Genomic DNA, 24,828 nt, shown 5'->3' with positions numbered 1-24,828 from the left:
CCTCAAGTCCTGTGAATAATCATGCCCATAGCATTCTCCATTACTTTGGTCATTCTCCACTCACACATTCATGCAACAAATATTTTTGAGTACTATGTGCAAGGCTTAAAATGTTTTTTCCATTCTAGCAAGACTTTTCCCCTATGACTCTAGATCAAGGGTGGAGAATCTGTGGCCTCGGGGCCCTCTAGGTTCTCAAGTACAGCCCTTTGACTGAATTCAAACTTCAGTTTTTTGAAGTTTCAATTCAGTCAAAAGGCCACACTGGAGGCCACAGGTTCCCCACCCCTGTCCTAGACCAAGCACATCTCTCTGTCTTCTTAAATATATCCAGAATTTTTGTCTATACTGCTTGTCTTGGTGCTTGATACATTTCCATTTCCATGTTATTGGAAGTTTTTATATTTCTTACCTCCCTGCCTTCCTGCATAAGACAGTGAGCTTATTATTGACGGCAATGATTTATTTTGCACCTCCATCAGAACTGTAGTGCTATCTTACCCACTAGTTATGATTCTTCTGCCTTGTAAGTTCTTTTTCACCCTATAATCAAAAAGTTGAAGCAGTTCTATGTACTATCTCTGTCTCTTTCTACACACACACACACACACAGATATATACATGTATATATGTATTATGTATTGCTAAGGAATTTTCAAAATTTCATGTTTAGGAAGTGTAAATGTATATGCCTAAAGGAATACACATTTCAAAATTTCATTTCTGCCGAAGATCATTTGTTGGACTCAGCATTCTTACAAAAAGATAGATGGTTCTAAAAACGTCATTTAGATTTTTCTTCTTTATGGAGACTATTACCTGATTGAACTGCCTATGAGCTCTGTGTCTTAAAAAAGATACAAGCAGGCTGCCATACCTGATAATTATCATATTCAACTGAATTAAATTTGATGACTTGATTTAGAAATCATTTAGAGAAAGTAGAACTTCTGAGACTAATGCTAATTTTTTCAAGTAATTTGGACTGAGCTATTATTTTTCTTAGTCTCAAGATGTGCAAGATACTTATCACATTACAATGATAGAAAATTACAGCTGTAGAATTAGTTTTCTATACTGTCATCAAAGTGCTTGTGGAAGCCTGGGAGAGATGTTTGGGAATACCATTCATTATGTTTCTGAGAAAATTAAATTAACTTTCCTGGTTTTCATTACTCTGCACTTGTAGAGTAAATTTGGAGATCTAAGGAATTAGAATAAATCAATTGAAAGGTTCCTGGACTGAGGAAAAGCAGGGGACTAATTAATTTATTTGGAATGTGTTATGATCTCTCTACCATTCCTTTAGGATTTTAGGTATCATTTATGTAGTGCTTTCTAAATCTTATATTATTTGACCTCCACAACAACCTGGGAGTTGCTATATCACTTTTCATAATTGAGAAAATTGTAGTAAACAAGTTAAGTGACTTGCCAAGGGTCACACCTGTAGTAAGTATCTGAGGTCTGATTTGAATTCAGGTCTTCTTTACTCCTGGAATTCCAATAATTCCAAATTATTTCACTTCCTAAAGCATTTCCATATGCAGGCAAATGAAACCGTTACTGTCATGAGTGATCCATTATACTACCCAGCTGCCTGCTATTAGTCAGTTAGGCACTTTAAAGCAATGAAGTTATCTATCAATAGACTTGCCTTTCCATTCACACTGCCCCAAAGATCCAAATAGTTGATGTTTTGAAATACACAAGGCCAGTGTTGATTTTGTCAGATCAATTATGCAGTGCCCCGAATTCAGCCATTATTAAAATATCTAGAATAGGTAGACTCATCTTGCTTCAGACTTTTATACTTGGCTGCACATGCTGCCTCTACCTTTTTCTCTTCATGTGTATGTTATTAAACAAACAAACAATCAAACAAACAAAAACCAGCCAACCGGTAATAAAGAATGCTACACAGCATACTTGACTTTATGATTAGGGACCCTAAAGAGAATATAGATTCTCTGTAGCTAGTCTGTAGTTCCTAATTTTAGCTCCAGCAAAACTTAACTAATTTGCAAGTGACCACTTTTAAAGCCTTCAGGATTTACTGACTTATATTGGCAACTAGTTCTCATCTCTAAATCTTGCGATGTTTTTGTGTTAACACTTTTTTTGTGTGGAAACAAAGGCCTTTTAAAAAATTGACTCTCCTTAAAACTAACCCTCTCAGTCTATGGCCACCCAGCTGCATTCCATGTCACAGTTAAATTGGCTCAAAAATTTGTGCAAAGCTGCCTTTCTATGCCTTTGGAATTCCTGTCTTATTATACTTAGGAGATGTCGGTCTGTTCTTTCCTGTGATCAGCATTCAGTGATCAGATACTGATTTAATTGACCACGCTCTTTGGATTCCTCAAAGGAATCTCAGGAATTCAGGCAAATACAATCTTGCTCTTCTGCATAATATATTTTTCTAGGAGAAAGTACAAATGACACTATCGGAGCAGAAAGAAAGATTTTTATGTTTGTAGAATGATCATTGTTAGAGAAATGTCATAGCTGTTATAATATTAGTTTAAATTGATGGCTTTTTAGAATTTTCCTCATGGATGTCCTTTAAGGTAGACAATAATATTGTTATACTGATTATACAGGTGAGGAAATGGGAGCTTTGAACAATTTGTCACTTTCTCCTGATCACACAGTAATTGATTAATAAGAATTGTATCCTAGATATAGAATGGAATGGAATGGAGTGGAATTGAATAAAATGGAACAGAATAGGTGACTCAGTGGATAGAGTTCTGGACTTGGAGTCAGGAAGACATGAGTTTAACTATATGACACACAGCAAGTCACTTAACCTCTATTTGTCTTAGTTTTCTTTTCTGTAAAATGGAGATAATAATGGCACTTACCACCCAAATGAGATATTTGTAAAATTATTTGTACACTCAGAGCATTGTATAAATTAATGCTAGCTGTTAGTATTATTAAATCTTCTAACGTCATCTATACCCAGTGCTCTTTCTACTTTATAATAAAGCTCTGATAAAGAAGGCAGATGAGGAGTGGTTCTATTTGTGAATACCCCATTGGGTAACTATATTATTTTCATACTTAAGCTAAGAAAGTCAGTGGTATGAAATTTAAATGTCTAGCATTTAGACGAATTTCTCACTTCTGGGGATACCCACAAAAGATAATTCTAAAAATAGGGGAGAATCTGCTCTAAAATGTGGTATTTCCTGCTTATGAGGATAAAGTTTAAGGATTATTTATGACTGGTATTTTGAGTTTAATCTGCATGACATAAGCCACATAGATAATTTCCATGGTAACTCTGGGTTTGTGTTACGTATATCTCAAGGCTAATTGATAGAATAACATAGACAGGAAAAAAATCATAGGAAACTGTGCCATCTAACAGTATTTTCTTAAGCAGCCTGTTGTGAATTAAAAACATTTTGCTCAAAATAAGGCTCATTGAGCTTCTACTTACAGGGCATAGCTTTAAGAATTTCTACCCCTCTATTTCCCCACATGCTCAGAACCCTAAATGTTAAACTTCTCCCTGAAACAAAGGTGTTTGGTGTTTTCTTCTGGTGATGACGTATAGCTTTTGAGTCATGGAACACTCTGGTCACCTAGAAGAGAATCACCCAAAAAGGCAACTGAGAGAAACATGGCAGGCCTGAGAAGGCATGAGAAACAAGGAGTCTGGAAAATACAGAATGAAGGATTCTATTAAAGAAATTAGTGATCTCTAAAGAAGGTGGACTGGTCACCAGACAGGAGCAGGGGATAACAATGGATACATCATATATGTTCCTCTGGCTTCTTGCAGTGTGAAGGGTACTCAAAGGTAGACTCCTAGCATTTGGGGTTCATAGATACTCTCTGGTGAATTTATGAAAAAATATGGACCCCATGGGATGGGGAGGAAAAAGTGCCTACCTTATCCTATGCTCATATGTGTCACTTGCCTGGCAAAACCAATGCCTTTTCCAGCCATCCCCCAGCTCCACTCCTTCCTCCAAGGCCTATCACCTCTGTGAAGCTTTCCTCCATCACCCCAGCAGGAAGTGAGCCCGCCTTCCTCCTTATTGCCTATACCACTCATGACTTGGAGTTATTTTTCTGTGTGCCTTATCTCCCCAACCATATTGTAAGAGCAATGAGTGTATTGTAAGGACAAAGAATGTATTCTATCATTTTATTTGTACCCCCTTGTCTTGCACACCCCACCACCCAAATGTAGCATATAAAGTGTTTTGTGACCTTATAAGCAATTTATAAATATCAGGTATTATTATTATTCTAGATCTCAAACTAAATAGCTTCAATAAGGCAGACTGAATTTTGGGTTCTAGAGTTTCTGCCATTTGGCTAGATTTAGGCATTTTGCCGGGGTGGGAGGGGGGAGGCTTCCACTGACCATTACTCTTGAGCCATTTCCAAGCTATCAGTGCTCTTCTGTTGTCTTAATCATCTCTTTAAGTTTGCTTGACTTGTCTTAACTCTCAAATGTTCAACATTTAAAAATTACCTATAATTCTCTAGCTCTAGACCACACTTCACCTCCTCAAACAAAACTCTCATTTCCTTAGTGAAACAGATCACTGGGAGGCTTTAGGAGCAGAGCAATCTAATTAAACAAATTTGTACTGTTTGACTAACAATGGATTAGTTTTCTTGGAAGCCTTTACAAAAATGTACGGTTATTCATTCAAATTAATCTAATTAATAGAGTGTCAGATACTACAGTGAAACCAAATGAGGAAGCTGGGACAGACATGTAAGGGGATTAGAGTTGTAGCAGTTTTGGGGCAGCCCTGCTTTGGGAGTGTGTCCCTTAGCCTTTTCTCTGTGTTTGTGCAATTCTAAGTTGCTATTGATTTTTAAAATATCTTCTTCCTACTTCTGCTTATGAATTAACAAGTTCTTTAAAAACTCCCAAGAATTTTCAGAGGGGCAGGGAGAGCCAGGGACTTTGGGAACCATTAAGTTGGATGCTTTTAGGTTGGCGATTTTAATTAAGTTGAATTAAAGTGAATTAATATCAGGTGTTGGTGTTATAAAGAAATTCACATGAGTTTTGAATGACTATCTCTCCATATGGTTGTCCATCTTAATGAGTCCTGAAGTGGTAATTCTAAAAAAAAAAAAAAAAGCATTGTCTGGAGTATAAAAAATATTTCCTAGGAAGCAGGTTGCCCATTGCTTGAGGTCTTCAAATATATGCTTGTCTATTAAAGAGTAGATTCCCGTTCAGATAGGGTTTGGGATAGATGACTTTTGAGATCTCTTCCAGTTTTGAGATTATGTGAATACTGAGAAGAATTCTTAGCAACTGATTCAGTAATGTTTTAGGCTGTCTGAAAGAAACCTTCACATTCAATAGAGAGCTTAATTTGTGACAGCATTTCTTTTAATATCATCTCCCTGTTCATATGTTCTATCTAGTAAAATTTGAAAGGAAATTAAACATTTCATCTTTGATCTTGTCATTGGTGTTTGCTGATTGCCTTTATTGAATTGGAATTGCGGATTTTGAATGAAGATAGTTTAGGAACCTGTTAAAACACAGTACTGTGAACTTCCTTGGTGTAGTATGCCTTAAAAGTTAAATATGTTCAAAAGCATGGACTTGGAGAGTTAAACAGCAGTTAGAACAGACTTCTCTTTCTATCATACAAGTATTTCTGTCTTCCACTGTCTGAGGATCTCTCAGCTATTCAGAAGAGATCATGGGTTCATAGATTGAGAGCTGGACAGATCCTTAAAGACCCTTGAGTTTATATAGTTATCATATCAATGGAACTCTGTAATGTGAACTGGAAAGAAACTGATAGTCCCAGCTCTCTCATTTTAAAAATGAGGAACCAATAGATTCCCAAAGAGGATGAGTGACTTGTTCATGCAGTCAGGATTTGAACCCAAGAACCAATTTCAAATCCAGAATTATTTTTTGTATCATCTCTACTTCCTCATCACATTTCTGATACTGAGCACAAGCTAATATAAATGGGGGGGGGGGAGGGTATCTGTAGGCAAGCAGCTAGGTGGTACAGCGCATTGAACATTGGGCTTGGAATCACTTAAGATTCATTTTCATTGGTTCAAATCCAGCCTCAGACACTTACTAGCTTTATCACCCTGGATAAGTCACTAAACTCTATTTGCCTCAGTTTCTCCTCTGTAAAATGAGCTGGAGAAGATGAAATGGCAGACCACTGCAGTATCTTTGCAAAGAAAACTCCAAATGGGGTCATGAAGAGCCAGACATGACTAAAAATGACTGAACAAAAACAAAAACATAAATGGGAAATGTGTTTGGTGTTTTTTTAGGGATTGATGCTGCTGGAGTAGGGGCTTTCTCATTTTTGTGAGTGGGGTCTAGACTGTCTGAGCAAGGTCCAATAGACAGGCAGGCAAAGCTAAAAAGCTTTTGTGGTGGCAGGACAGAGCAAAGCTGTGTTTGAAGCTTAGCTCAGCAGATATCTTCATGTATAGATGAATCCCAGATTTTATCATTGGGATAACCTGGGCTACAAATCGTCAGCTAGCTAGAATCTTTTGTTTGTGTTCTCCTGCTGTTTTGAGCAAGAGGCAGATGACAAAAATAATTGGGTGAGGGGAAAGAGAACAAAACAGCTTCAATTGTGAAAATGGTCATTATTTAGCCTCCTCGTAGGTCCACACTAATTTAGTGTTCAGAGTCATGACCTTGAGGTATATAGGGTTCTCAGTCATGAGAGGACCATTTCAATTGTCACTATTGTTAATGATTTAACAACAAATTATAAAATATTACCTCTGTTCAACCATTAGGGGTGTGTGTGTGTGTGTGTGTGTGTGTGTGTGTATGTGTCTTTGGATTGGAATTTTGATTTCATTGGCATAGAGAATTCGTAATGAGGAAACCCCCGCTATCCATGCAGCATACACCTGAACTGCAAGTTATATTGAGTCTTAAGAGTTGTGTGAGGTGGCTTACCAAGAGGGACATATATATCAGTATGTCAGAGTATAGAAATATATATATATATATTTATAGCTAACCAAAGCAGGATCTTTCCTAGGGGAAAGTTACACCATTGCTACCCAAGGCACTTGAAACTCTGTCCCTTACACCCCACCTTGGTCTAGCACATCAAGTTTTACCTAAACATGTTCTAAATTTGCTAAGGAAGAGGTCATTTTGTTGAATTATTTGAGTCCCTCAAGAATCATTATTAATCAGGCCCTTCCCACTACGTGACAGGCTTGTGAAGATGCAGAGCATCCCTGGAGCAGCTGTGAGCCATCATCTGTGCAGCCTGAGAGGCCAGCTTAGGGTCTGTGACATCATTACACTTCAAATGAAAGGAAGGAAGGAAGGAAGGAAGGAAGGAAGAAAAGAAGAATGGAGATGGAGCCTTAAAACAATATATGTACCCATAGAAAGAAAAAGAAAGGAAAAAGGAAGGAATTGGAGCTTGGAAAAAGTGAATTTACACTCACAGAAAGAAAGAAAGAGAAAAAGGAAAAAAGGAAGGAAAGGGAGCCTGGAAACAATATGTTTGTGTGTGTGTGGTCTATATATGTATATATATGTATATATACATATGTGTGTGTGTCTATATATGTCTATATATGTATATATACATATGTGTGTGTGTGTGTGTATAGGGAGACAGAGACAGTACATGCCATGATCAACATCCGTAGTCTCCTGCAGCTCTGGTGCATTTTCTCCTCTGTTCGGCCTCTAACTCACCCACAATAGTTACACAGCATTGTTTCATTTCTTTGTTCCTCATTTACACTGTTGTGGTCCTTGTATACGTTGTTTTTCTTAATCTGCTTTCTTCATTGTGTCACTTTTCCATGCTCCTGATTTCTTCATCGTCCTAATTTCTTACAGTAGTGTTCAGTTTAATTTTCCTTCCCAGTTTAGTTGTCTTGATGGAGAAGCACTTTATTTTCATATTTTTGCTGTATTTGGGTATATATGAGACCTTTTTGTCTTTGATCTCCTTGGGGTATGTGGCTACCCCTGGAATTCTTTGGGTGATCAGGTCACCTTCTTTGCATAAATCCAAATTCCACATAATTCCAAGTTGCTTTCCAGAAGGCTTGGGACCAATTCAGAGCACCACCAGCAGTGTTTCTACAGCATTTCCTCCATTGACTATTTCCCTCTTTGTCAGTTTGCTGGGTATGAGAGTAAACCTGAGTTATTTTGTTGTATATTTTTTTAAATTAGGGAATTGTTGCAATCTTTCATATTTTGCAATTTTTCCTTGAACTGCTTTCATACCTTTGACCACTTATCCATTGGAGATTGGATCTTGTTCTTATACATCTGTTATTGTCCCATATATTTTGGATATGACATTTTCCAGAGTTGATGAAAAAGTTTTTCATCGCTCCTCAATTTCATAGCATCTGTTTTTATGCCTATGGCCTTGTTTTATTTTGTTTTTAAACATTTGTAGAGAATGCAAAGGGCAGCTAGGAGGTACAGTGGAGGGAGCAATGAGCCTGGAGTTCCAATCTGACCTCAGACACTTACTAGTTGTGTGACCCTGGACGAGTCACTTAACTCTGTTTCCCTCAGTTTTCTCATCCACGAAATAAGTTGAAGAAGTTGACTTATCTTTGCTAAGAAAACCCCAAATGAGGTCATGAAGAATTAAACATAACTGAAATGACTGAACAAAAGGGCATTCAAAGAAATACAAGACAGGTTTTGAGTCTAATTGGAAGGAATTACATTCTAGTTGGAGAAGAAATGGTTGGCTTACAACATTGTAGAATGATAGGATTTAATGCTAGAGGAAGGGACAGTTTGAAGATCATTTGCAGACATTCTGGAGATCATTCCAGCTTGATTCTCATCAGTTTCTGCCAGGTGAGGGTGAAAGCAGGCTGATCTGGAGCATTCCTAAATCTGGAACTCAGTAACTTTGTCTTACTAGAACCAACTCTATAAAGGAAAGCCTTGTTTTCTACATGTTTCCAAAGAAAGAAAGAAAGGGTATTCTCCCTGATAAGCCATTACAAGTGGTAGCTTCTTTATCACAGCAAGGGAAGAAGAAAAAACTTGTCAATGAAAAATGCATACTATTTGATGTTATTAAAATTAGGTGGAGTGCTTTGCATCATTTCAACCCTATTTTCATCACCTCCTTTATAGGGAGCCTTTAAGGCTGAACAAATGAGATAGACTTTGTTTTTGAAATTCTGACCATGAGGTCATTTGATTTTTCTTTTACTTCTTTTCCAGCTTTACAGGGGCACTTAGGTCAACTCTGAATTAGAAGTTTATGGAGAAGATAGATTTAGGATGTTCTCTTCTGGCAAGCATGCATTTACTCATTAATTTTCGAGAAAGAGGCAACTTTAGAGAAGGTTTTTCTGGGAAGAAAAATAAGGAAGGAGTTGAGAATGGGGTTGCATTGTGGACATCATTTCATGATCAGAACTGTTGTGATATTTTTTTCTAGATTGAGGATAAGGGGTAGGATTGTGACCTCTTCGTCTGAACTCAGGGGCTGAAGTGATTTGCCCGCAGTCACAAATATTAAGTAGTTGACCTAGGATTTGAACCCAAGCCCTCTATCTTAATCATATTATCTTTCTCCTAAACTCTGTTATCTTCTATTGATAATTGATTATAGAAAAATTCTGGTTTTGAAGTTGGAAGAAATAAGAAGTTTACCATTATACAAATTTGTTCCAGCAATGAAAGGGTAATTTATTTGTTTAGATAATGCTTTCAAACTATTTTGGCAACTTTCTGTCTAAAAGCACAAGAGGAGGAAGTCTTCCCATATACCTGACATAGAAAGTAGAACAATTAGGCCATTGTGAAAACAGGGAAGTACTTTCATCATATTTACTGTTTTGGAATCCAACTACTTGGAGCCTGAGCATGAATGTGTGTGTGTGTGTGTGTGTGTGTGTGTGTGTGTGTGCGTGCATACTTATATAAAAATACATTTCATTTTCTGGGTCTTTTTGAGGCGAAGAGGCAATTGGAAGGTTATGTGACTTGCCTGGGTTCATATAGCTAATAAAGTATCTGAGGCTGGATTTGAATTCAAGTCCTTCTCGACTTCAGGGCTAGTCTCTAGCCACTGTATCACCTAGCTGCCCCATAACTATATAGTTCAGATGGTCAGAGATTGATGGGTTAGAGATATGATCAGCTAATAATAACAACTTATTTTTGCATGGTGCTTTAAACATTGAAAACATGTTTTTGTTTTCTTTTGTTTTTAACATCGCTTTCATTTCCACATTTGTCTTTCCCTTCCCTTCTTCCAACATTCAAAGTAACAAAGAATTAAAAAAAGAGACAAAAGCAGTTTGGCCAAACTGACCAACCTGCCAACCAAGCCTGAAGTATATACAGTGTTTTGTACTTATCTCTTCAAAGAAGGGAGAGAGGCATAATTCTTATCTCTTGTTTGGGGCCAAGATGTCATTCTGATTATATGGGTGCTTCGTATTTCACAAAACACTTCCCTCACAGCTTTTCTCTGAGGCAGACAGCACAGGTACCATTTAACACATGAGGGAACTGAGGTATAAAGTGAAATCACATCAGTGAGGCTTCAAATACAGTCTGTTCTCCTGATTCCAAGTTCAACCCTCTTTCCATTTTATAATTACCCTTCTAAAGGTACAGGTGTTATGAAAATAGTAATGCTATATAAGCTAAAGGTTAATTGATCTTCCTGCCCCCGGTATGATCATCTAATAATAAAGCCTTGTGTTTGTATCATACTTTACAAGGTACTTTTACATCTCATTTGATCTGTACTGGCAGCCAGGAAAATTATTTCCATTTTCTACAAGAGGAAACTGAGGCTCAGAGAAGAGAAATACCTGCCTTGCCCAAGATTTTGACTTGCTCAAGGTGGTAACTGGCAGAGTCAGTACTAGAATCCAGCTTGGCCATCTTCCTAGTCCAAGGCTCTTCACTGTCCCAGAGTTCTTATGTCCAAGTATATTTTCTCGATATGTACTTTTAAGGACTGTTCCTGAACTGAAGGGATATGGTGTGCCTATTAAAAAGAAATGAACTGCATCTGTGTGGTCACAGCTGATTTTGCAAAGAATGCTCTCCTTCCCCTTATCTTTGAAAGATGCTTTTTTTTAATATTTGTCTAGTTTATGTATCTGCACACATGCCCTCTTTTTTTTTTTTAACAATGGAATAAGGCCCTCCCATTTTATACATTTTCATAGTTGTGCAAGATAGTAGGAACAGCTACCATTTACAGTGCTTTAAGGTCTACAAAGAGCTTTATATATCTGTTATCTGATTGGATCAAAGAGAAAGTATGATTGATACCTGAAATTTATATTTTATATTTAACTGTCAGATTCAATTCAGCAAACATTTAATGTTAAACTGCTATGTGGGGCCCACTGTACTAGATGCTCTTTTCCTCCTCCCTCCCTCCAAATAGCAGTAGCTACCCTCCGAACGCTTATGTTCCACTGTGGTGGTCTTTCTATTTCCTAGTAAGACCCCCCCTTCAGTTTTGTAGAGGGGGAACCTGAAAGTGGCACTGGGGAGCAGAGAGCATCCCAACTCCCCCAGCTGTGGGCCATAGGTATGAATAAATGTGCAATCAGATGTATCATCAAGAGGGAGCCAGTTCTCAATGAGTGCAAAATGAAGGAGGGTGTGAGAAAGGAGAAGTGAATTTGTTACCTGTGCTGCAGTAGGCACTTGAGAAGGCACTGTGGAAGGAGTAAGTAGCTTCAAAGTGGGATGGTCTGGGGGGTTGGGTGGTGGGTGATGGAAATAAGGGATCTGTCCGTGTGGGATAGAGAACTGGATTTGAACCATGACATTCAGAATGGGGTGGAATGGGATGGGGTGGAAGTATGTTCATCATTGAGGAATGAGCTTAACTAAGTTATTGTTATTGTTTACAGGTGAGGTAGATGAGGCAAACAGGGTTAAGTGACTTGCCTAGGGTCTTCCAGCTAGTAAGTTTCTGAGGCCAGATTTGAACTCAGGAAGATAAATCTTCCTGACTCCAGACCTGGTGCTTTATCTACTGCAGCACCTAGCTGCCCTTGATTTCCTCAGTGTAGAGAGCTTATGTTGAGGAAACTTTTTTTTTTTTTTACCAATGTGGATTGGCACCTGCTCTGCCACATATCATAGGATGATAGATCCAGATTTAGAAGAGACCTCAGAAGCCATAGTATAGAAGTGGAGAGAGCTACCTTAGGGAGCTAAGAGCTTACAGGTGACATAGCTTGACTTGAATCATACAGCCGACATATTAAAGATGAGATTTGAATAAAGGTCTCCTTGATTCTGAGACTGGCTCTCAGACCATTGTGCCACATGCAGACTCTCATTATTTTTAGTAGTGGTATAATCATCGTGTAGACAAAACATCATTGATAATGCTATCCCTTTCTCTTTTTTAACCAGATTTGAACAGTACCATGGGGTGCAAAGTATTCCTCAATTTTGGACAGCAGCTGCTGCGGCGAAAAGTTGTGGACTGCAACCGAGAGCAGAGTCGACTGTCCCGCTGTTTGAATACTTTTGATTTGGTAGCTCTTGGTGTAGGCAGTACACTTGGAGCAGGTGTCTATGTATTGGCTGGAGCTGTGGCCCGGAAGAATGCTGGCCCTTCCATCGTTATCTCTTTCCTAATTGCTGCATTGGCCTCCGTATTGGCAGGACTGTGTTACGGAGAGTTTGGTGCTAGGGTTCCAAAGACTGGTTCTGCTTACCTCTACAGCTATGTCACTGTGGGTGAACTCTGGGCTTTCATCACTGGCTGGAACTTAATTCTCTCCTACATTATTGGTAAGTAGTTTTAGGAACTACAGGAGTGTTGCCTTCAGTTTTGTGCTTATGAGGCAGAGCCCTATCTCTTCTTCCACTTTACTACAGTTTCATCCTTTTTACTCTTGGGTTGGAGCCTACGCTGTCTTTAATTTTGACTGTTGGTGTTTTAGAATTAGAGAAGATGGGAGCTACCATGTTGTCTTGCACCTTCCCATATGCATAGCAATCCAGGAAAACTTGGCTGGGTAACTGAGCTCTGCTAATGAGAATTCAATTCTTGCTAATTTGGTCAGCATAATATAAATTGAGCTTTTCTGTTTTCTTCCTGATCCTGTTAAGATTAAAATATGTTAGGTAGGGCTGGGTGAGTCACAGATAGTTTTACGAATTCATCCTGTCTTGGGATAAGTGTACTTTGTTTGGTATGTCCCACCAATGGTAGGGCAAGGGAGTGCAGTATTTAGCCCTTAGAATTCAACCAGTCCTCTCAGTCTGCAGGTGAGGAGACTGCTGCTTTAACAAAGGCCCAGCTGGTACAAAGGTCGGTGGGATGAGTCTCTATGTCATTTCAGTGCCTTCAGTCTCTGTTGATAGCCAAAACACACTTTATTCTTCTAAGTTTAAAATGAAAACAAGTGACAAGAGGATATTTTTTAAAAGTTAAACATTAAGAATTTTTTGCCATAAATAAATAGATTTAACAAGCCAAAGCATGCCAGAGTTTATAAACATGGCTATGTGAAATGGACCATTATATTTCCAGAGGGGTTTTTGGATTGGGAGAGGTAAGAAAAATATTTATTACAAAGTGTCTGCTCTTTCTTGACCAACATATGAAAACCCTCAGCCCTAGCTACTAAAATCAGCAAAGTGTAACATGTTCAGGAAAGGACTTGTGATTTCATCGATGTAGATTATTTCCCCAGTAAGGAAATTCCATCCACCAAGGCAGGTCAGCATCTTCTTTACAGCCTAGGCTCACTGAGAAAGTAAAATGACTTGCCCTACACCACAGAGCCAGAGTGAATGAGTGAGTGTGTGCGTGTATGTGTGTTTTCCAGGGTCTGAAGCTGAATTTCTACCCACTATCCCATTGTTGCCTCATAATCTAGTATTATAAAACTTTCAGTTCAATATTGTAATTTTGAAAGTTCAAAGAGTAGACTGAAAATTGGAGTGGGATCTCTTTGTATGTGTGGAACATTATTTAGTTGGGTTATGGCTTTGAAGGATAGTATTTATAACAAGTGCTTCATAGGTCCAAAGTGTAATGAAATCTGTAGTTAAAATAGTTTTTATAACATTAATCAACCGAAGAATAGTTGTCACTTCTATTAATTCATATTATGGTTATCATCAGAGTTGCCTTTGAAAGTGAAGGGTATCCTGGGTAAATATTTCAAGAATCTTCTTTTGGAATAATAACAACAAGGAATTTATTGGTGGGCATAGGGGAATAAGAGAAAACTTTTACATTTACTTGGTACTTGATACTATCTCCATTTATATAACTGTCATTATTGTAAAATGGTATAAGAAGACCCTCTGGGTAGATGTGTCCCTCAGCATATTCCAAGCTTACCATTTGATACCTGAGTTGGGTGAGACATACATGAATCTCTTACAGGTTCAGTGAGGTGAGCAGCATCTTCGATGGGTATTGATCTTTTGGTGAATAAAGAAATAAGTTTATGCTCAGAAAATTGTTCTGGACCAGCTGAGTATGATGGGCTGGTCACCCTAGGAAAGGTTGAGACCTTTAAATGGATGACCTTGCCCCCTTCTTTTTTCTGCAGATCATTATTGACATAATGGATACTTCTCACAAATGAGATTTGTGAAGTTGGCATCCTGACTGGACTGTCAACAGATCCAGGAAGTGGAAGCTGCTACTACTTTATTCCAAGGAAACACAATTGCTAGAACTATTAGCTGGAATCCCCACTCGTCCCTGTCCGTGTTCTGTTGGCTGGCCCCTGCCTGCCATGTCATTGGGTGTATTTCATGGCATTAGCTACATTTCCTCCTGCACTTTGCTCAGAGATGAATGCTGAAGTGCATTATTTTCTGTGAACTTCCTTTGGTGGTTATGTCTCCTGACAGGTACCTCAAGTGTCGCAAGAGCATGGAGTGCAACATTTGATGAACTGATAGGCAAACCTATTGGGGATTTCTCCCGAACGCATATGTCTCTGGATACTCCTGGACTAGCTGAATACCCAGACATATTTTCTGTAATTATCATTCTGATTCTAACAGGTATGTGACTACATTAAAAAAGCAATCATCTTGGGTAGCTGTTTATGTAGCAAGCACCTCTAGTATTTTCATTATATTGGTAGCAAGAAGCAAAAATCTTCCTTTATTTTGGGCTGGGCTTCTGACTCACTAAAGATTTTTTTGTTAATTGTAAACTCGGACTGGCTTATTTAATAGCTGTAGAGAGGACTTGTACATGCCTCTCTCTTGTCTAAATCCCTAATTTTGCTAGTGAGCAGAGGACTTGAGTGACTTGCCTTAGGTCACACAGCTAGTTAAGGGTCAGTATTCAGATTAGAACCCAGACCATCTCTTTACAATCCCTCATGTTAGATGAGAATCTAAGTGCTTGATGAAGTTGTCTGTTTGTGGAGTAAGATTTCTTCAGCAAACATTTTTGTTCAGATGACAGAAATGGGATATAAATTATTTAGTAGAACTCTGCCTGGTGAGTGAAGTTTCAGGCCTCATGATCTTGCCAATTGATAGAGTTTGCCAGCCAACAAAATGTGGAGCAATATGGGAGGATTGTGGAACCTGCTCAAGTGTGCCTGTTTATTTAATGGAAATATTTGTTTGTTTTGTGCCCAACAACTATCAAAACAGATCTTTAAAAAGAAGAAATGTGCTAAATATTAGTCTTGGTCACAGAATTAAAAAAAACATTTCTGGGAAACACAGCTTGTCTGGCATATAAAATCTTCAAACATCTTTAATACCAGCATGGGCGATTTTCCTCTGTGTAGTTTACCTTAGAAAAGGAGAGATTGACAAATTAATTTATGTGATCTAAATGCTAAGTCAGAAGGCAAGACAAGGCAACCCAAGCTTAGATGGGTTTTAAAAATCAGCTGCCACTACTTTATATGTCAAAGAATTGAAGCAGTATACCATGGGCTGCTTTCAGTGGCTTAGCTAATATAGATCAGCCCCAAATCTCATAAAGCTGGAGCTTGAAAGATTGTCATTTTAACCTTGTAAACTTAAGAGGGAATCAGCGTTGAAAAGAATGTTGTGTAAGAGAACAGAGTTGTTTTTGTCAGCCTACCTCCTAGGATTGTTGTTAGGATAAACATGAGATATTTGTGAAGTACTTAGCATAATGCCTGGCATCTAGTACGATCTCTATACATGCTAGCTATAATAATGATAATTGATAATAATAACGGTAGTTATCACATTATGCCCTAACATTTTTCTTCCCCTCCATGGGGTATGTTTTGTTTAAGTCAAATAAACTATTTGAAGGTAGCTAAATTTTGAAAAACTAAAAATGTTGTCAGGGGATTCTTCAAAATTCTGTGGGGTAGAAGGAGGTGCAAATCATTTAGTTACTCTCCTACACTCTGGCTTTTACATGGTTATTGTTAGTATATATGTCATTAGAAAACCTAGATTCTAGTTCCAGCCCTGACAATTTATTAGCCCTATGATCATAGACCCCTTGCCAACTCTAAATCTATTATTTCTTCTTCCATAAAAAGGAGAATAATCATAAGAGGCAATGTAAAATTGTGGAAAGAGTTTGTGGAAAGGGTTTAGGGGACCTGGTTTCACATCCCAGTCCATTTATTTCCGAGATGGATGATCTTGAACAAGTCTGACTTGAGTTTCTTTGTAAAATAAGAAGATTGGACTAGGACCCTTGGTCCCTTCCAACTCTACATCTGTGAATTGACTTAGAGTCTTATTGTGACAATCAAGTGAGCAAATGAAAGTTTAGTTTGTTTTTTTTTTTAAACTAGGAAGCTACAAAATCAACAAATAAGCATTTTAGGTACGTACTCCATGCTAGGCACAGTGTTAGGGAAACCCCAATACAAAGAATGAAATAATGCGTATTCTCAAGGAAACTTATAAAGTATTGCTTGCTTGGTAAAAATTTTATCTTTTAAATATCACATTTTATTTTTGGATTTTTTCCAGCGCTTTTAACTTTCGGCGTGAAAGAATCAGCCATGGTTAACAAAGTTTTCACTTGTATCAATGTTCTCGTCCTGGGCTTTGTGATGGTGTCAGGTTTTGTGAAGGGATCCATGAAAAACTGGCAGCTTACCAAAGAAGATATTGTGAATGCTAATGGCAGTATCTGTTTGAACAAGTAAGTAGTCAAGTTTTGGGATGTGTGTGTACATGTACAGGCAAATATATGCTCATTTTAATGCATTTAACAACACATTTGTTCATGATGTCACATGACATGAAACATTCTTTTTTTAATCTAATTTTAATGAGTTCTAACAATATTCTTTTCCATAATGAAATGGTCCAAAGGTATTTTTCATAATGTTTGGAATGTATTTTGGGTATATTATTCATTAAAACTGGGTATAACTTTGTGAATTCACACAGTGGTATTTGGAGAGTTAATTCCCCTTTAAATTTTAATATTGTGCAGGTTCACCAAATGACCTTCGTTCCCTTTTAAATCTCCACCATAATTATTTCAATCTTAACTTCATTTTTTTATTTCTGGCACATTTTTCTGTTTGATAGCATGGCAGTACCCTGCTTCATTATACATGCCCTCTGGTCTGAATTTAACAATGTAAAGACAGTAGGAATGGGTGGAATGCAGGGACAAAAGGAGAGGGAGGGCTTTCTTGAGACATGAACTGTCATTTTTTTATCCAATTTTTTCCAAAGCAAATTATATACTTAGTACCTAGGACAGCGCCTTGCACATAATAGATTGTGGGTGTGGGTGTGGGTGGGTGTGGGTGTGGGTGGGTGTGGGTGTGTTGATATCTTTTTAAAAAAAATTTTCCACCAATTACATATTAAGACAATTTTTAGTGTTCTTTTTTTTAATTTATGAGCTCCAGATTCTATCCATCCTTCTTTCTCTTCCCTGCTCTCTGAGACAGTAAACAATCTGATAAGGTTATAGTGCCCATAATAGATTCTTTTTTCTTTTAAAAAAAGTTATTCATTTTTCATATCCCTTTTAGATTCTTTATAATTATTTGTTGAATGAATAGATGAGTGTCTGATTATGTGGCTGGGGGCTTCTTGTATGAGTGCCTAATTAAAATTAAAGGAATAACTGTCCTTAGTGAAAACACGATGCTAATATCTTTCTGAGATCTACTTCTATTGCAGAAAAAGGGGCATTCATTCCTTGGTAATATTCATGCCAAATATATTGGTAGCCCTTCCTTCTCCTACACATTAATACAGAATGGAGGCAAGCCAATCAAAAGTATGCTTTGAAGTGATGGAGTAAGATGCAATAAGTTTGTAGTAAATCTTTCCAGTTGGTATTTAGAGGTCATAGAGAAATGCAAAGCACCTGTCTTGGTCACCATGACCTGTACTGATTGACTTAGGTACTTGTCAATAGATTTTTGCTATTATTCAAAAATTTCAGTTGTGTCTGACTCTCTGTGACCCCATTTAGGGTTTTCTTGGCAAAGATACTGGAGTGGTTTGCCATTTGATTCTTATTTTACAGCTGAAGAAACTGAAGCAAACAGGTTTAAGTGACTTGCCCAGGGTCACACAGCTAGTAAGTGTCTGAGGCTGGATTTGAAATCAGGTCTTTCTGACTCCAGGTCTGATGCTATATCTACTGCCTAGCCAACTGCTTGCTCTTTATCTGTTCTCTTTAGGTCCTAAAACTGTAAATGCCTGGAGTTCGCTTGGGATCTTTTCGTTTGCTTGGCATCACCTTTATCTTATCAATGTTTCGATTGTGAATCTTTTTGTCATTCAGCACAGCCTTGTCTACCTCTTACTAGTCCAGAAAAATGCATTCCAATTAACAATTTCATTTTCATTAACCATTCTTCCGTGGTATTTCTGCATTGATCAATTTCAGACCGGCTAATTGGGCAGGGGAAGCATTTTTAAAACTTTGGAATTTCTGTGATATCCAGGGGTTCTTCTTGCCCCTTGACTGTATTTCTGCCAGGTGCTGAGATGAAGCTACTTTATAGAAGATAGTTCTAGTGTATTATAGTTTTTACATTTTTATCACCTTTTTTTTTCTAGCTGTATAGTAGATCCCTCTCCCCAATTATTCAATATAGCCCTAAATTGCATGACAATCTTGTGTTAGCTCAAATCAAATGAGTTACAGAAGCTTCAGAGCAGAGCTGGATGTGGAATGAACTTTGGGGGATTTTTGTGATATTATTCCAATGCAGAGACTTACTTCGCCCTCCCCACTCCTGCCCCCAAAAAGAGAATGATATTTGTTTCTGTATGTAGAATGAGGAATTGCAACCATAACATTGCTGTGCTTTTATCAATGTGTCCCACTTTTTTATAATCTACACACTTTTCTCTGTTTCTTTTTACATCATAACATGAATAAGTCACTTCCCTCTTCAGCCATCCTGGCTGTCCATCCTTTGAAACAATAAAAGAAAGGCTGTGTGTATTGGAACAATTCAGCAAAACTGTACCAGTGGATTCTGATACTATATCCCATGTTCCAAACCCTTAGTCCCTCATCTTCGCCAAAGATTGGAGAGAGATACTTTCTTATCTCTTCTTGCTGTTCTGTGAACATTCCATATCCCACATGCCTGGAATACTCTTTACTTCTTAGAATGCCTGCCTTTTTTCAAGACTGACTTCTTTCCAGGAGACCTTTTTTTCATCATCTCTTCTCATTCTCTCTCTCTCTCTCTCTCTCTCTCTCTCTCTCTCTCTCTCTCTCTCTCTCTCTCTGTTCCCTCAGCTCCATAACATTTTCCTTCTGAGTTCATCTTCCATCTACTCTATTAACATTTACATTTTCTCCACTATGAGCTTCTTGAGGGCAGGGACTATATTTATTTATTTATTTTTGTGTTCGCAGAGCTTAGCACCTCGTGTGGCACATAGCAAATGCTAATAAATGCTTGTCGATTGATTGACTGATCAGTCCTGTAGTCAGTTATCAATTAAAGGGGGAGAGTATGAGATTAAGCAAACTTTGAATTATATATCAGTGCTGCTCTTGCTTCTTTGAATTTGAGAAAGAGCGAAGGACTGGTAGTACTACCAATTTCAGTGAGATTTGGAAGTAGGTCATTATCAGCCAGGGGACCAGGAATGGAACAGGTTTCATCCCTTCATCTTTCAGGTGGCTTCTGCTACTGTTTGATACAGGCAGGATGGCAGCAGGCCATTCTTTGGAAAGCCCTTAGTGGTTAAAGAAACAGAGAACATATTTAGCAGTGTGCAGATGATTAAGCCCCACTAAACAGAAATAGAGTGGATATTGAATGTAAACTTCTTCTAGGCATGGCCCTTTTTCTATCCCATACCTTCATAGGCTCAGCATAGTTCTTTTTTTAATTAAATTATTTGATTTGTTTTCAGTGTTCTACAATCACTTCCATATATCTTAGATTTTTTTCCCCTCCCTTCCACTCCTTCCCCACACCCTCCCTGAGACAGCATACAATTTTATATAGGTTCTACACATACATTCCTATTAAATACATTTTTACCTTAGTCGTGTTGCATAGAAGAATTAAAGTGAATGGGAGGAATCATAAAACAAAGCAAAACATAATACAAAAGAAAATTGTCTGCCTCATTCTGTGATCAAATTCCACCGTTTTTTCTCAGGATATGAAAGGCATTTTGCCTCAAGAGTCTGTTGGGGATTTTTTAAATCCTTTCAGCATAGTTCTTAACTTGGGGTCTGTGGGCTTGATTTAAAAAAAAAAATCTTTTGATAACTGTTTCATTATCATTTCCTTATAGTTGGTTTCCTTTTTAATCCTATATATTTTATTTTTGCATTTGAAAACATGATTCTGAGAAAGAGTTCACAGACTTTACTAGACTCCCCCAGTGGTCCATGACATCCCTCCTCTTATAGTCAAGGAAAATTCCCATTTAGAAAATAAAACAAAGTGTCTTTCCTGAGGACAGCATTTTTTTTTTTTCAAACTTGATGTGGTTTCTTAAACCAAACTGAGGGAATTTCTGGAATTACAAAAACAAAACAAAATTAAAAGCTAAATACACAGACCCCAGGTTATGAACTCTTCTAGGCATTTGATCCTGTGATGTTGACACTAGTAATAAGATGGCTTTTTGGGTTACTTGCTGAGCTGGTCTTAGCACTTTATAGTGATAGCCCTTCCTTATGGGGGAATGTAACAGTAAGCTAGATTTCTCCTACTGTCACAGCATGATTTCCTTAAAGACACAGAATTGTTGTTGGGTGGGAGGAGACTGCGTAAACATTGGGTTATGTTAACTTCTGGAGGTGGGGGCAGGAGGGAGAAAGGGACCTCTGTTTCCTAGAATCTTAATTGACCCTCAAAGCCCTTTCCTGACTTACATATCAAACACATTCTTGGGTCTCTTTCTTCCTTTCCCCCTTTCTTTTAGTTCTGGTCAACCACCTGACCACCCAGAGTGAGGCCTAATGAAATTCCTTTTTCTCCAGCTTCCAGGCTTGGTGCTAATTTCCTGTGCCCATCCCTTTCCCACGCTTTGATCTTCCTCAAAACTGCAGTTTATCTAGCAGAAGTTCTTAACCTTGTTTTTTTAAAAAATATTTTGATAGCTATTTCAATATAACTGGTTTCTTTTGTGATCCTATGTATTTTATTTTATGCATTTAGAAAACATTCTGAGAAGTTTTGCCACATCTACAAAGGATTTTCTGACACAAAAGCTTAAGGAACCTTGCATCCAAGATGGAGCCATCTTGAAACTTAGAGCACTATTGTCCTGGAACCTTTCCTCTCTTCTCCCTCATTCAGGGTTCTTAGTGCCCTTGTTCTTTTAAATTGAAGCCACCACCTTCATCCTTGGCTGTCTTGGTGGAAGAAAAGAAGGGTGCGATTGCAGAGCATCCTTGCACCTAGCTCTTTCCTGCCTGACTTGGCAATTATGAGAACATCGGAGTACAGACAAAGATCCTTTTGTAACAGATTTGCCTATGTTCTCATCATTCTGTGTGTGTGTGTGTGTGCGCGCATGTATATATGTGTGTGTGTGTGTATGTGTGTATGTATATATGTATGAGGTTGAAAATCTCCTTCTGTAAGGAGACTTTGCAGAAGTGCCTCTTGACTTTCTAAGTAAGTTCTCTCTTCCTTTTTTCTTTCCATGCTTCTCACTCTCAAGTTATTATCCTTGGCAAAATCCTATGTTTGATTTCTTTTTCACTGTTTTAACCATCTTGTCTTTGTCTTTATCATAGGTTATTTTGTAATGGAATCCAGCACTCCAGGGTGTGCGTTTCTTAGCCTTTTGTGCACACCAAGGGTGTGTCAAGGCAGTTGAGGCTTGGCTTTTGGGTCTTAGGAGGTGTGTATATGTTGGCTGAGGAACTAGCCACTCCCTGCTGTGTGGTCTTGCTTACTTATTCTCTGGTTCCAAGGATCCCATAATACTCACTCTTCCTTAGCCCCCCAATTCAGTCTGTTGCCAAGTTTGATCATTATCTCTTGCATTCATTCCACTGTCTTTCAATCTCCACCACCATTTCACTTCATGCCATGGCCCAATGGTTGCATCATCTGTTTGTTTTAATCATAATCATAAGTGAGGCCAACTTTTAATGAAGTGGTTTCCTCTGTGGCCATCGCATAGGCACATCTCAGTTCTCACCCTGTCTTTTATTGAAGTTATACTACATATGACCAGTGATTCACAGATGTTTGAATTGAACTGAATTGTAGAAAAATGCTCAAATTGATAAATTTTTACCCCAAACTCTAGTACTTCAAAGGCTATTTTCAAAAACTATTCCTTTGTGGACATGGCTGTCTGAAAAGGAATCAAAGAAGCAGTTTAGATACCACTGGGAAAGTCTCCTAATCCAGAGTCATCTTTTTAAACCAGTTTATTAATCCCATTAAAAGCAAGGTTCATGAAATTGTGTGGACATGGCTTTAAATATGTTCATAGTATTGTGTTATGTGATTAAATGATCCTTTGTCCTCTGATAGTTGTTCAGTTGTTTCAGTTGTGTCACGACCCCATTTGGAGTTTTCTTGGCAAAGATACTGAAGTGGTTTGCCATTTTCTTCTCCAGCTCATTTTACAGATGAAGAAACTGAGGCAGGGTTAAATGACTTGCTCAGGTTCACACAGCTAGTAGATGTCTGAACTTGGATTTGAACTCAGGTCTTCCTGACTCCAAGCCTAGGGCTTTATCCACTTCATCACCTAGCTGACTCTCTTGAGGGTAGGGACTGTTTGAGGTCACCTTTCATTTACACGGTAGGTGGGGCAGCTAGGCGGTGCAATGTATAAGAGCACCAATGCAGGAGTCAGGAGGACTTGAGTTCAAATCTCACCTCATTAGCTGTATGACCTTGGTCAAGTTACTTAACCCCAATTGCCTCATCCTAGGTCATCTCCAGTCATCCTGATGAATATCTGGTCGCTAGATTCAGATGACTCTGGAGAAGAAGTGAGGCTGGTGACCTGCACAGCTCTCCCTCACTCAAAAAGTGCAAGTCATGTCATTATTTCTCTAATGGCATGGTCTTCTTCAGCAATGAAGGATGAACACACGCATATATGGTTTGCATGCACCTAATTATTTACATATTGTCTCCCTCATTAGAATATGAACACCTAGAGGACCAGGATCAAGTTTTTGTCTTTTCTTTTATCCTCAGCCCTTAATCCGGTGCTCCAATAAATGCTAGTTGATTTAATGACTAACTGAAAAGGTGATAAGATGACTTTAGGGATGGTGGTTGACAAGATACTCTCCCTGTGTCTACTGAGCCTATGGGGAGGAAGCAGATGTAGGTATTTATTTGAACCATTGTGAAGCCAAGTTTTAAAAAAAAACAGCCTTCACTTCCTCCCCATCCCAAAGCAAAATTAGTCTACTTCAAGATAGCCAAAGGAGCAAAATGCACTGGGTGGCCTCATGGTAGAGCCCCAAGGCTTCTAAAAAGACCAGCTCAGTGCCAGCTTGGAATAAAAGTAGGTAAAGAGTTATTGGCTACTGACTATGTCTCAGGCAAACCAGAGAGGTCAGATAAAAATAGGAGGAGATTATAGAATTACAGGATTATAGAATACTGTCTCTTACAAGCTGGCGTCTTTCCCTAGACAAGACAATAGAGGACAAGAAAATGAATTCTGGACTGAATCAGATACCCATCCTAAGTTATTCCAGTCAAAATACATATGACTAGACTTAAGATTCACTTGGCTTATTACTTAGACAGAAAACACTTTGTGATTGTCCTTAAAAGAGATCTGGGTGGGAGGGTGAGGTCTGGCTGCAGGTAGGAGGACTGGTTTGCTCCCATGCTGGCAGCTCCAGAGCAAAGAGATGCAAGCCTCCCTTACCAAGGAGAATTGGGAGCTGTCAGGATGAAGTGTGTGCTTTCATCTGTGAGTGTTGGTGCCCTCCCTCTTTCCTGTGTGTTGTAAACTTATATCACAGAGCCCCTACTTTCTCTCTTAAGTGAGAGGCAGCATGGCATAGCATCCTGGACCTGGCATCAGGGAGACTTGGGCTCAAGCCCCACCCCTGACAATTAAAGCCCTTTACAAGTGTTACATATCACACTTTAAAGTGTTCTGAAACCCCTGACTGGCAGTGAGCTTGAGAAGTTGAAACGTAGATTGAAACTTAAGTAATATTTGTCTGTTTTTTCCCCTAGTGATACATTGAGTGACAGCTCCTTTGGTTCTGGTGGTTTTATGCCCTTTGGATTCGGCGGTGTCCTGTCGGGTGCAGCTACCTGCTTTTATGCTTTTGTAGGATTTGATTGCATTGCAACCACAGGTAAGCAGATGGGCTTGGACATTGTGACCCTGGGAGGTTTTGGGGACCAACCATCACCATGATCTTCTGGCTTGTCATTCCT

The 24,828-nt window shown here is 38.5% G+C and overlaps 1 protein-coding gene across 4 annotated transcripts in view; it reads left to right on the top strand.

Annotated features, from left to right (window-relative positions):
- The window catches only part of SLC7A1 (solute carrier family 7 member 1), a 70,969-nt gene that overhangs the window by 25,418 nt on the left and 20,723 nt on the right, over positions 1–24,828 (top strand). For all 4 annotated transcript variants that reach the window (XM_072611828.1, XM_072611827.1, XM_072611830.1 and 1 more), the window contains 4 exons: positions 12,404–12,787; positions 14,873–15,028; positions 16,955–17,129; positions 24,622–24,746. In XM_072611828.1, the coding sequence (XP_072467929.1) occupies positions 12,418–12,787; positions 14,873–15,028; positions 16,955–17,129; positions 24,622–24,746 (826 nt within the window). In that variant the 5' untranslated portion in view covers positions 12,404–12,417. The remainder of the gene's footprint in view (positions 1–12,403; positions 12,788–14,872; positions 15,029–16,954; positions 17,130–24,621; positions 24,747–24,828) is intronic.

This window comes from Notamacropus eugenii, chromosome 5 (genome assembly GCF_028372415.1).
Source record: "Notamacropus eugenii isolate mMacEug1 chromosome 5, mMacEug1.pri_v2, whole genome shotgun sequence".
NCBI lineage: Eukaryota > Metazoa > Chordata > Mammalia > Diprotodontia > Macropodidae > Notamacropus > Notamacropus eugenii.
This window is presented reverse-complemented; position numbering and strand designations above follow the sequence as displayed.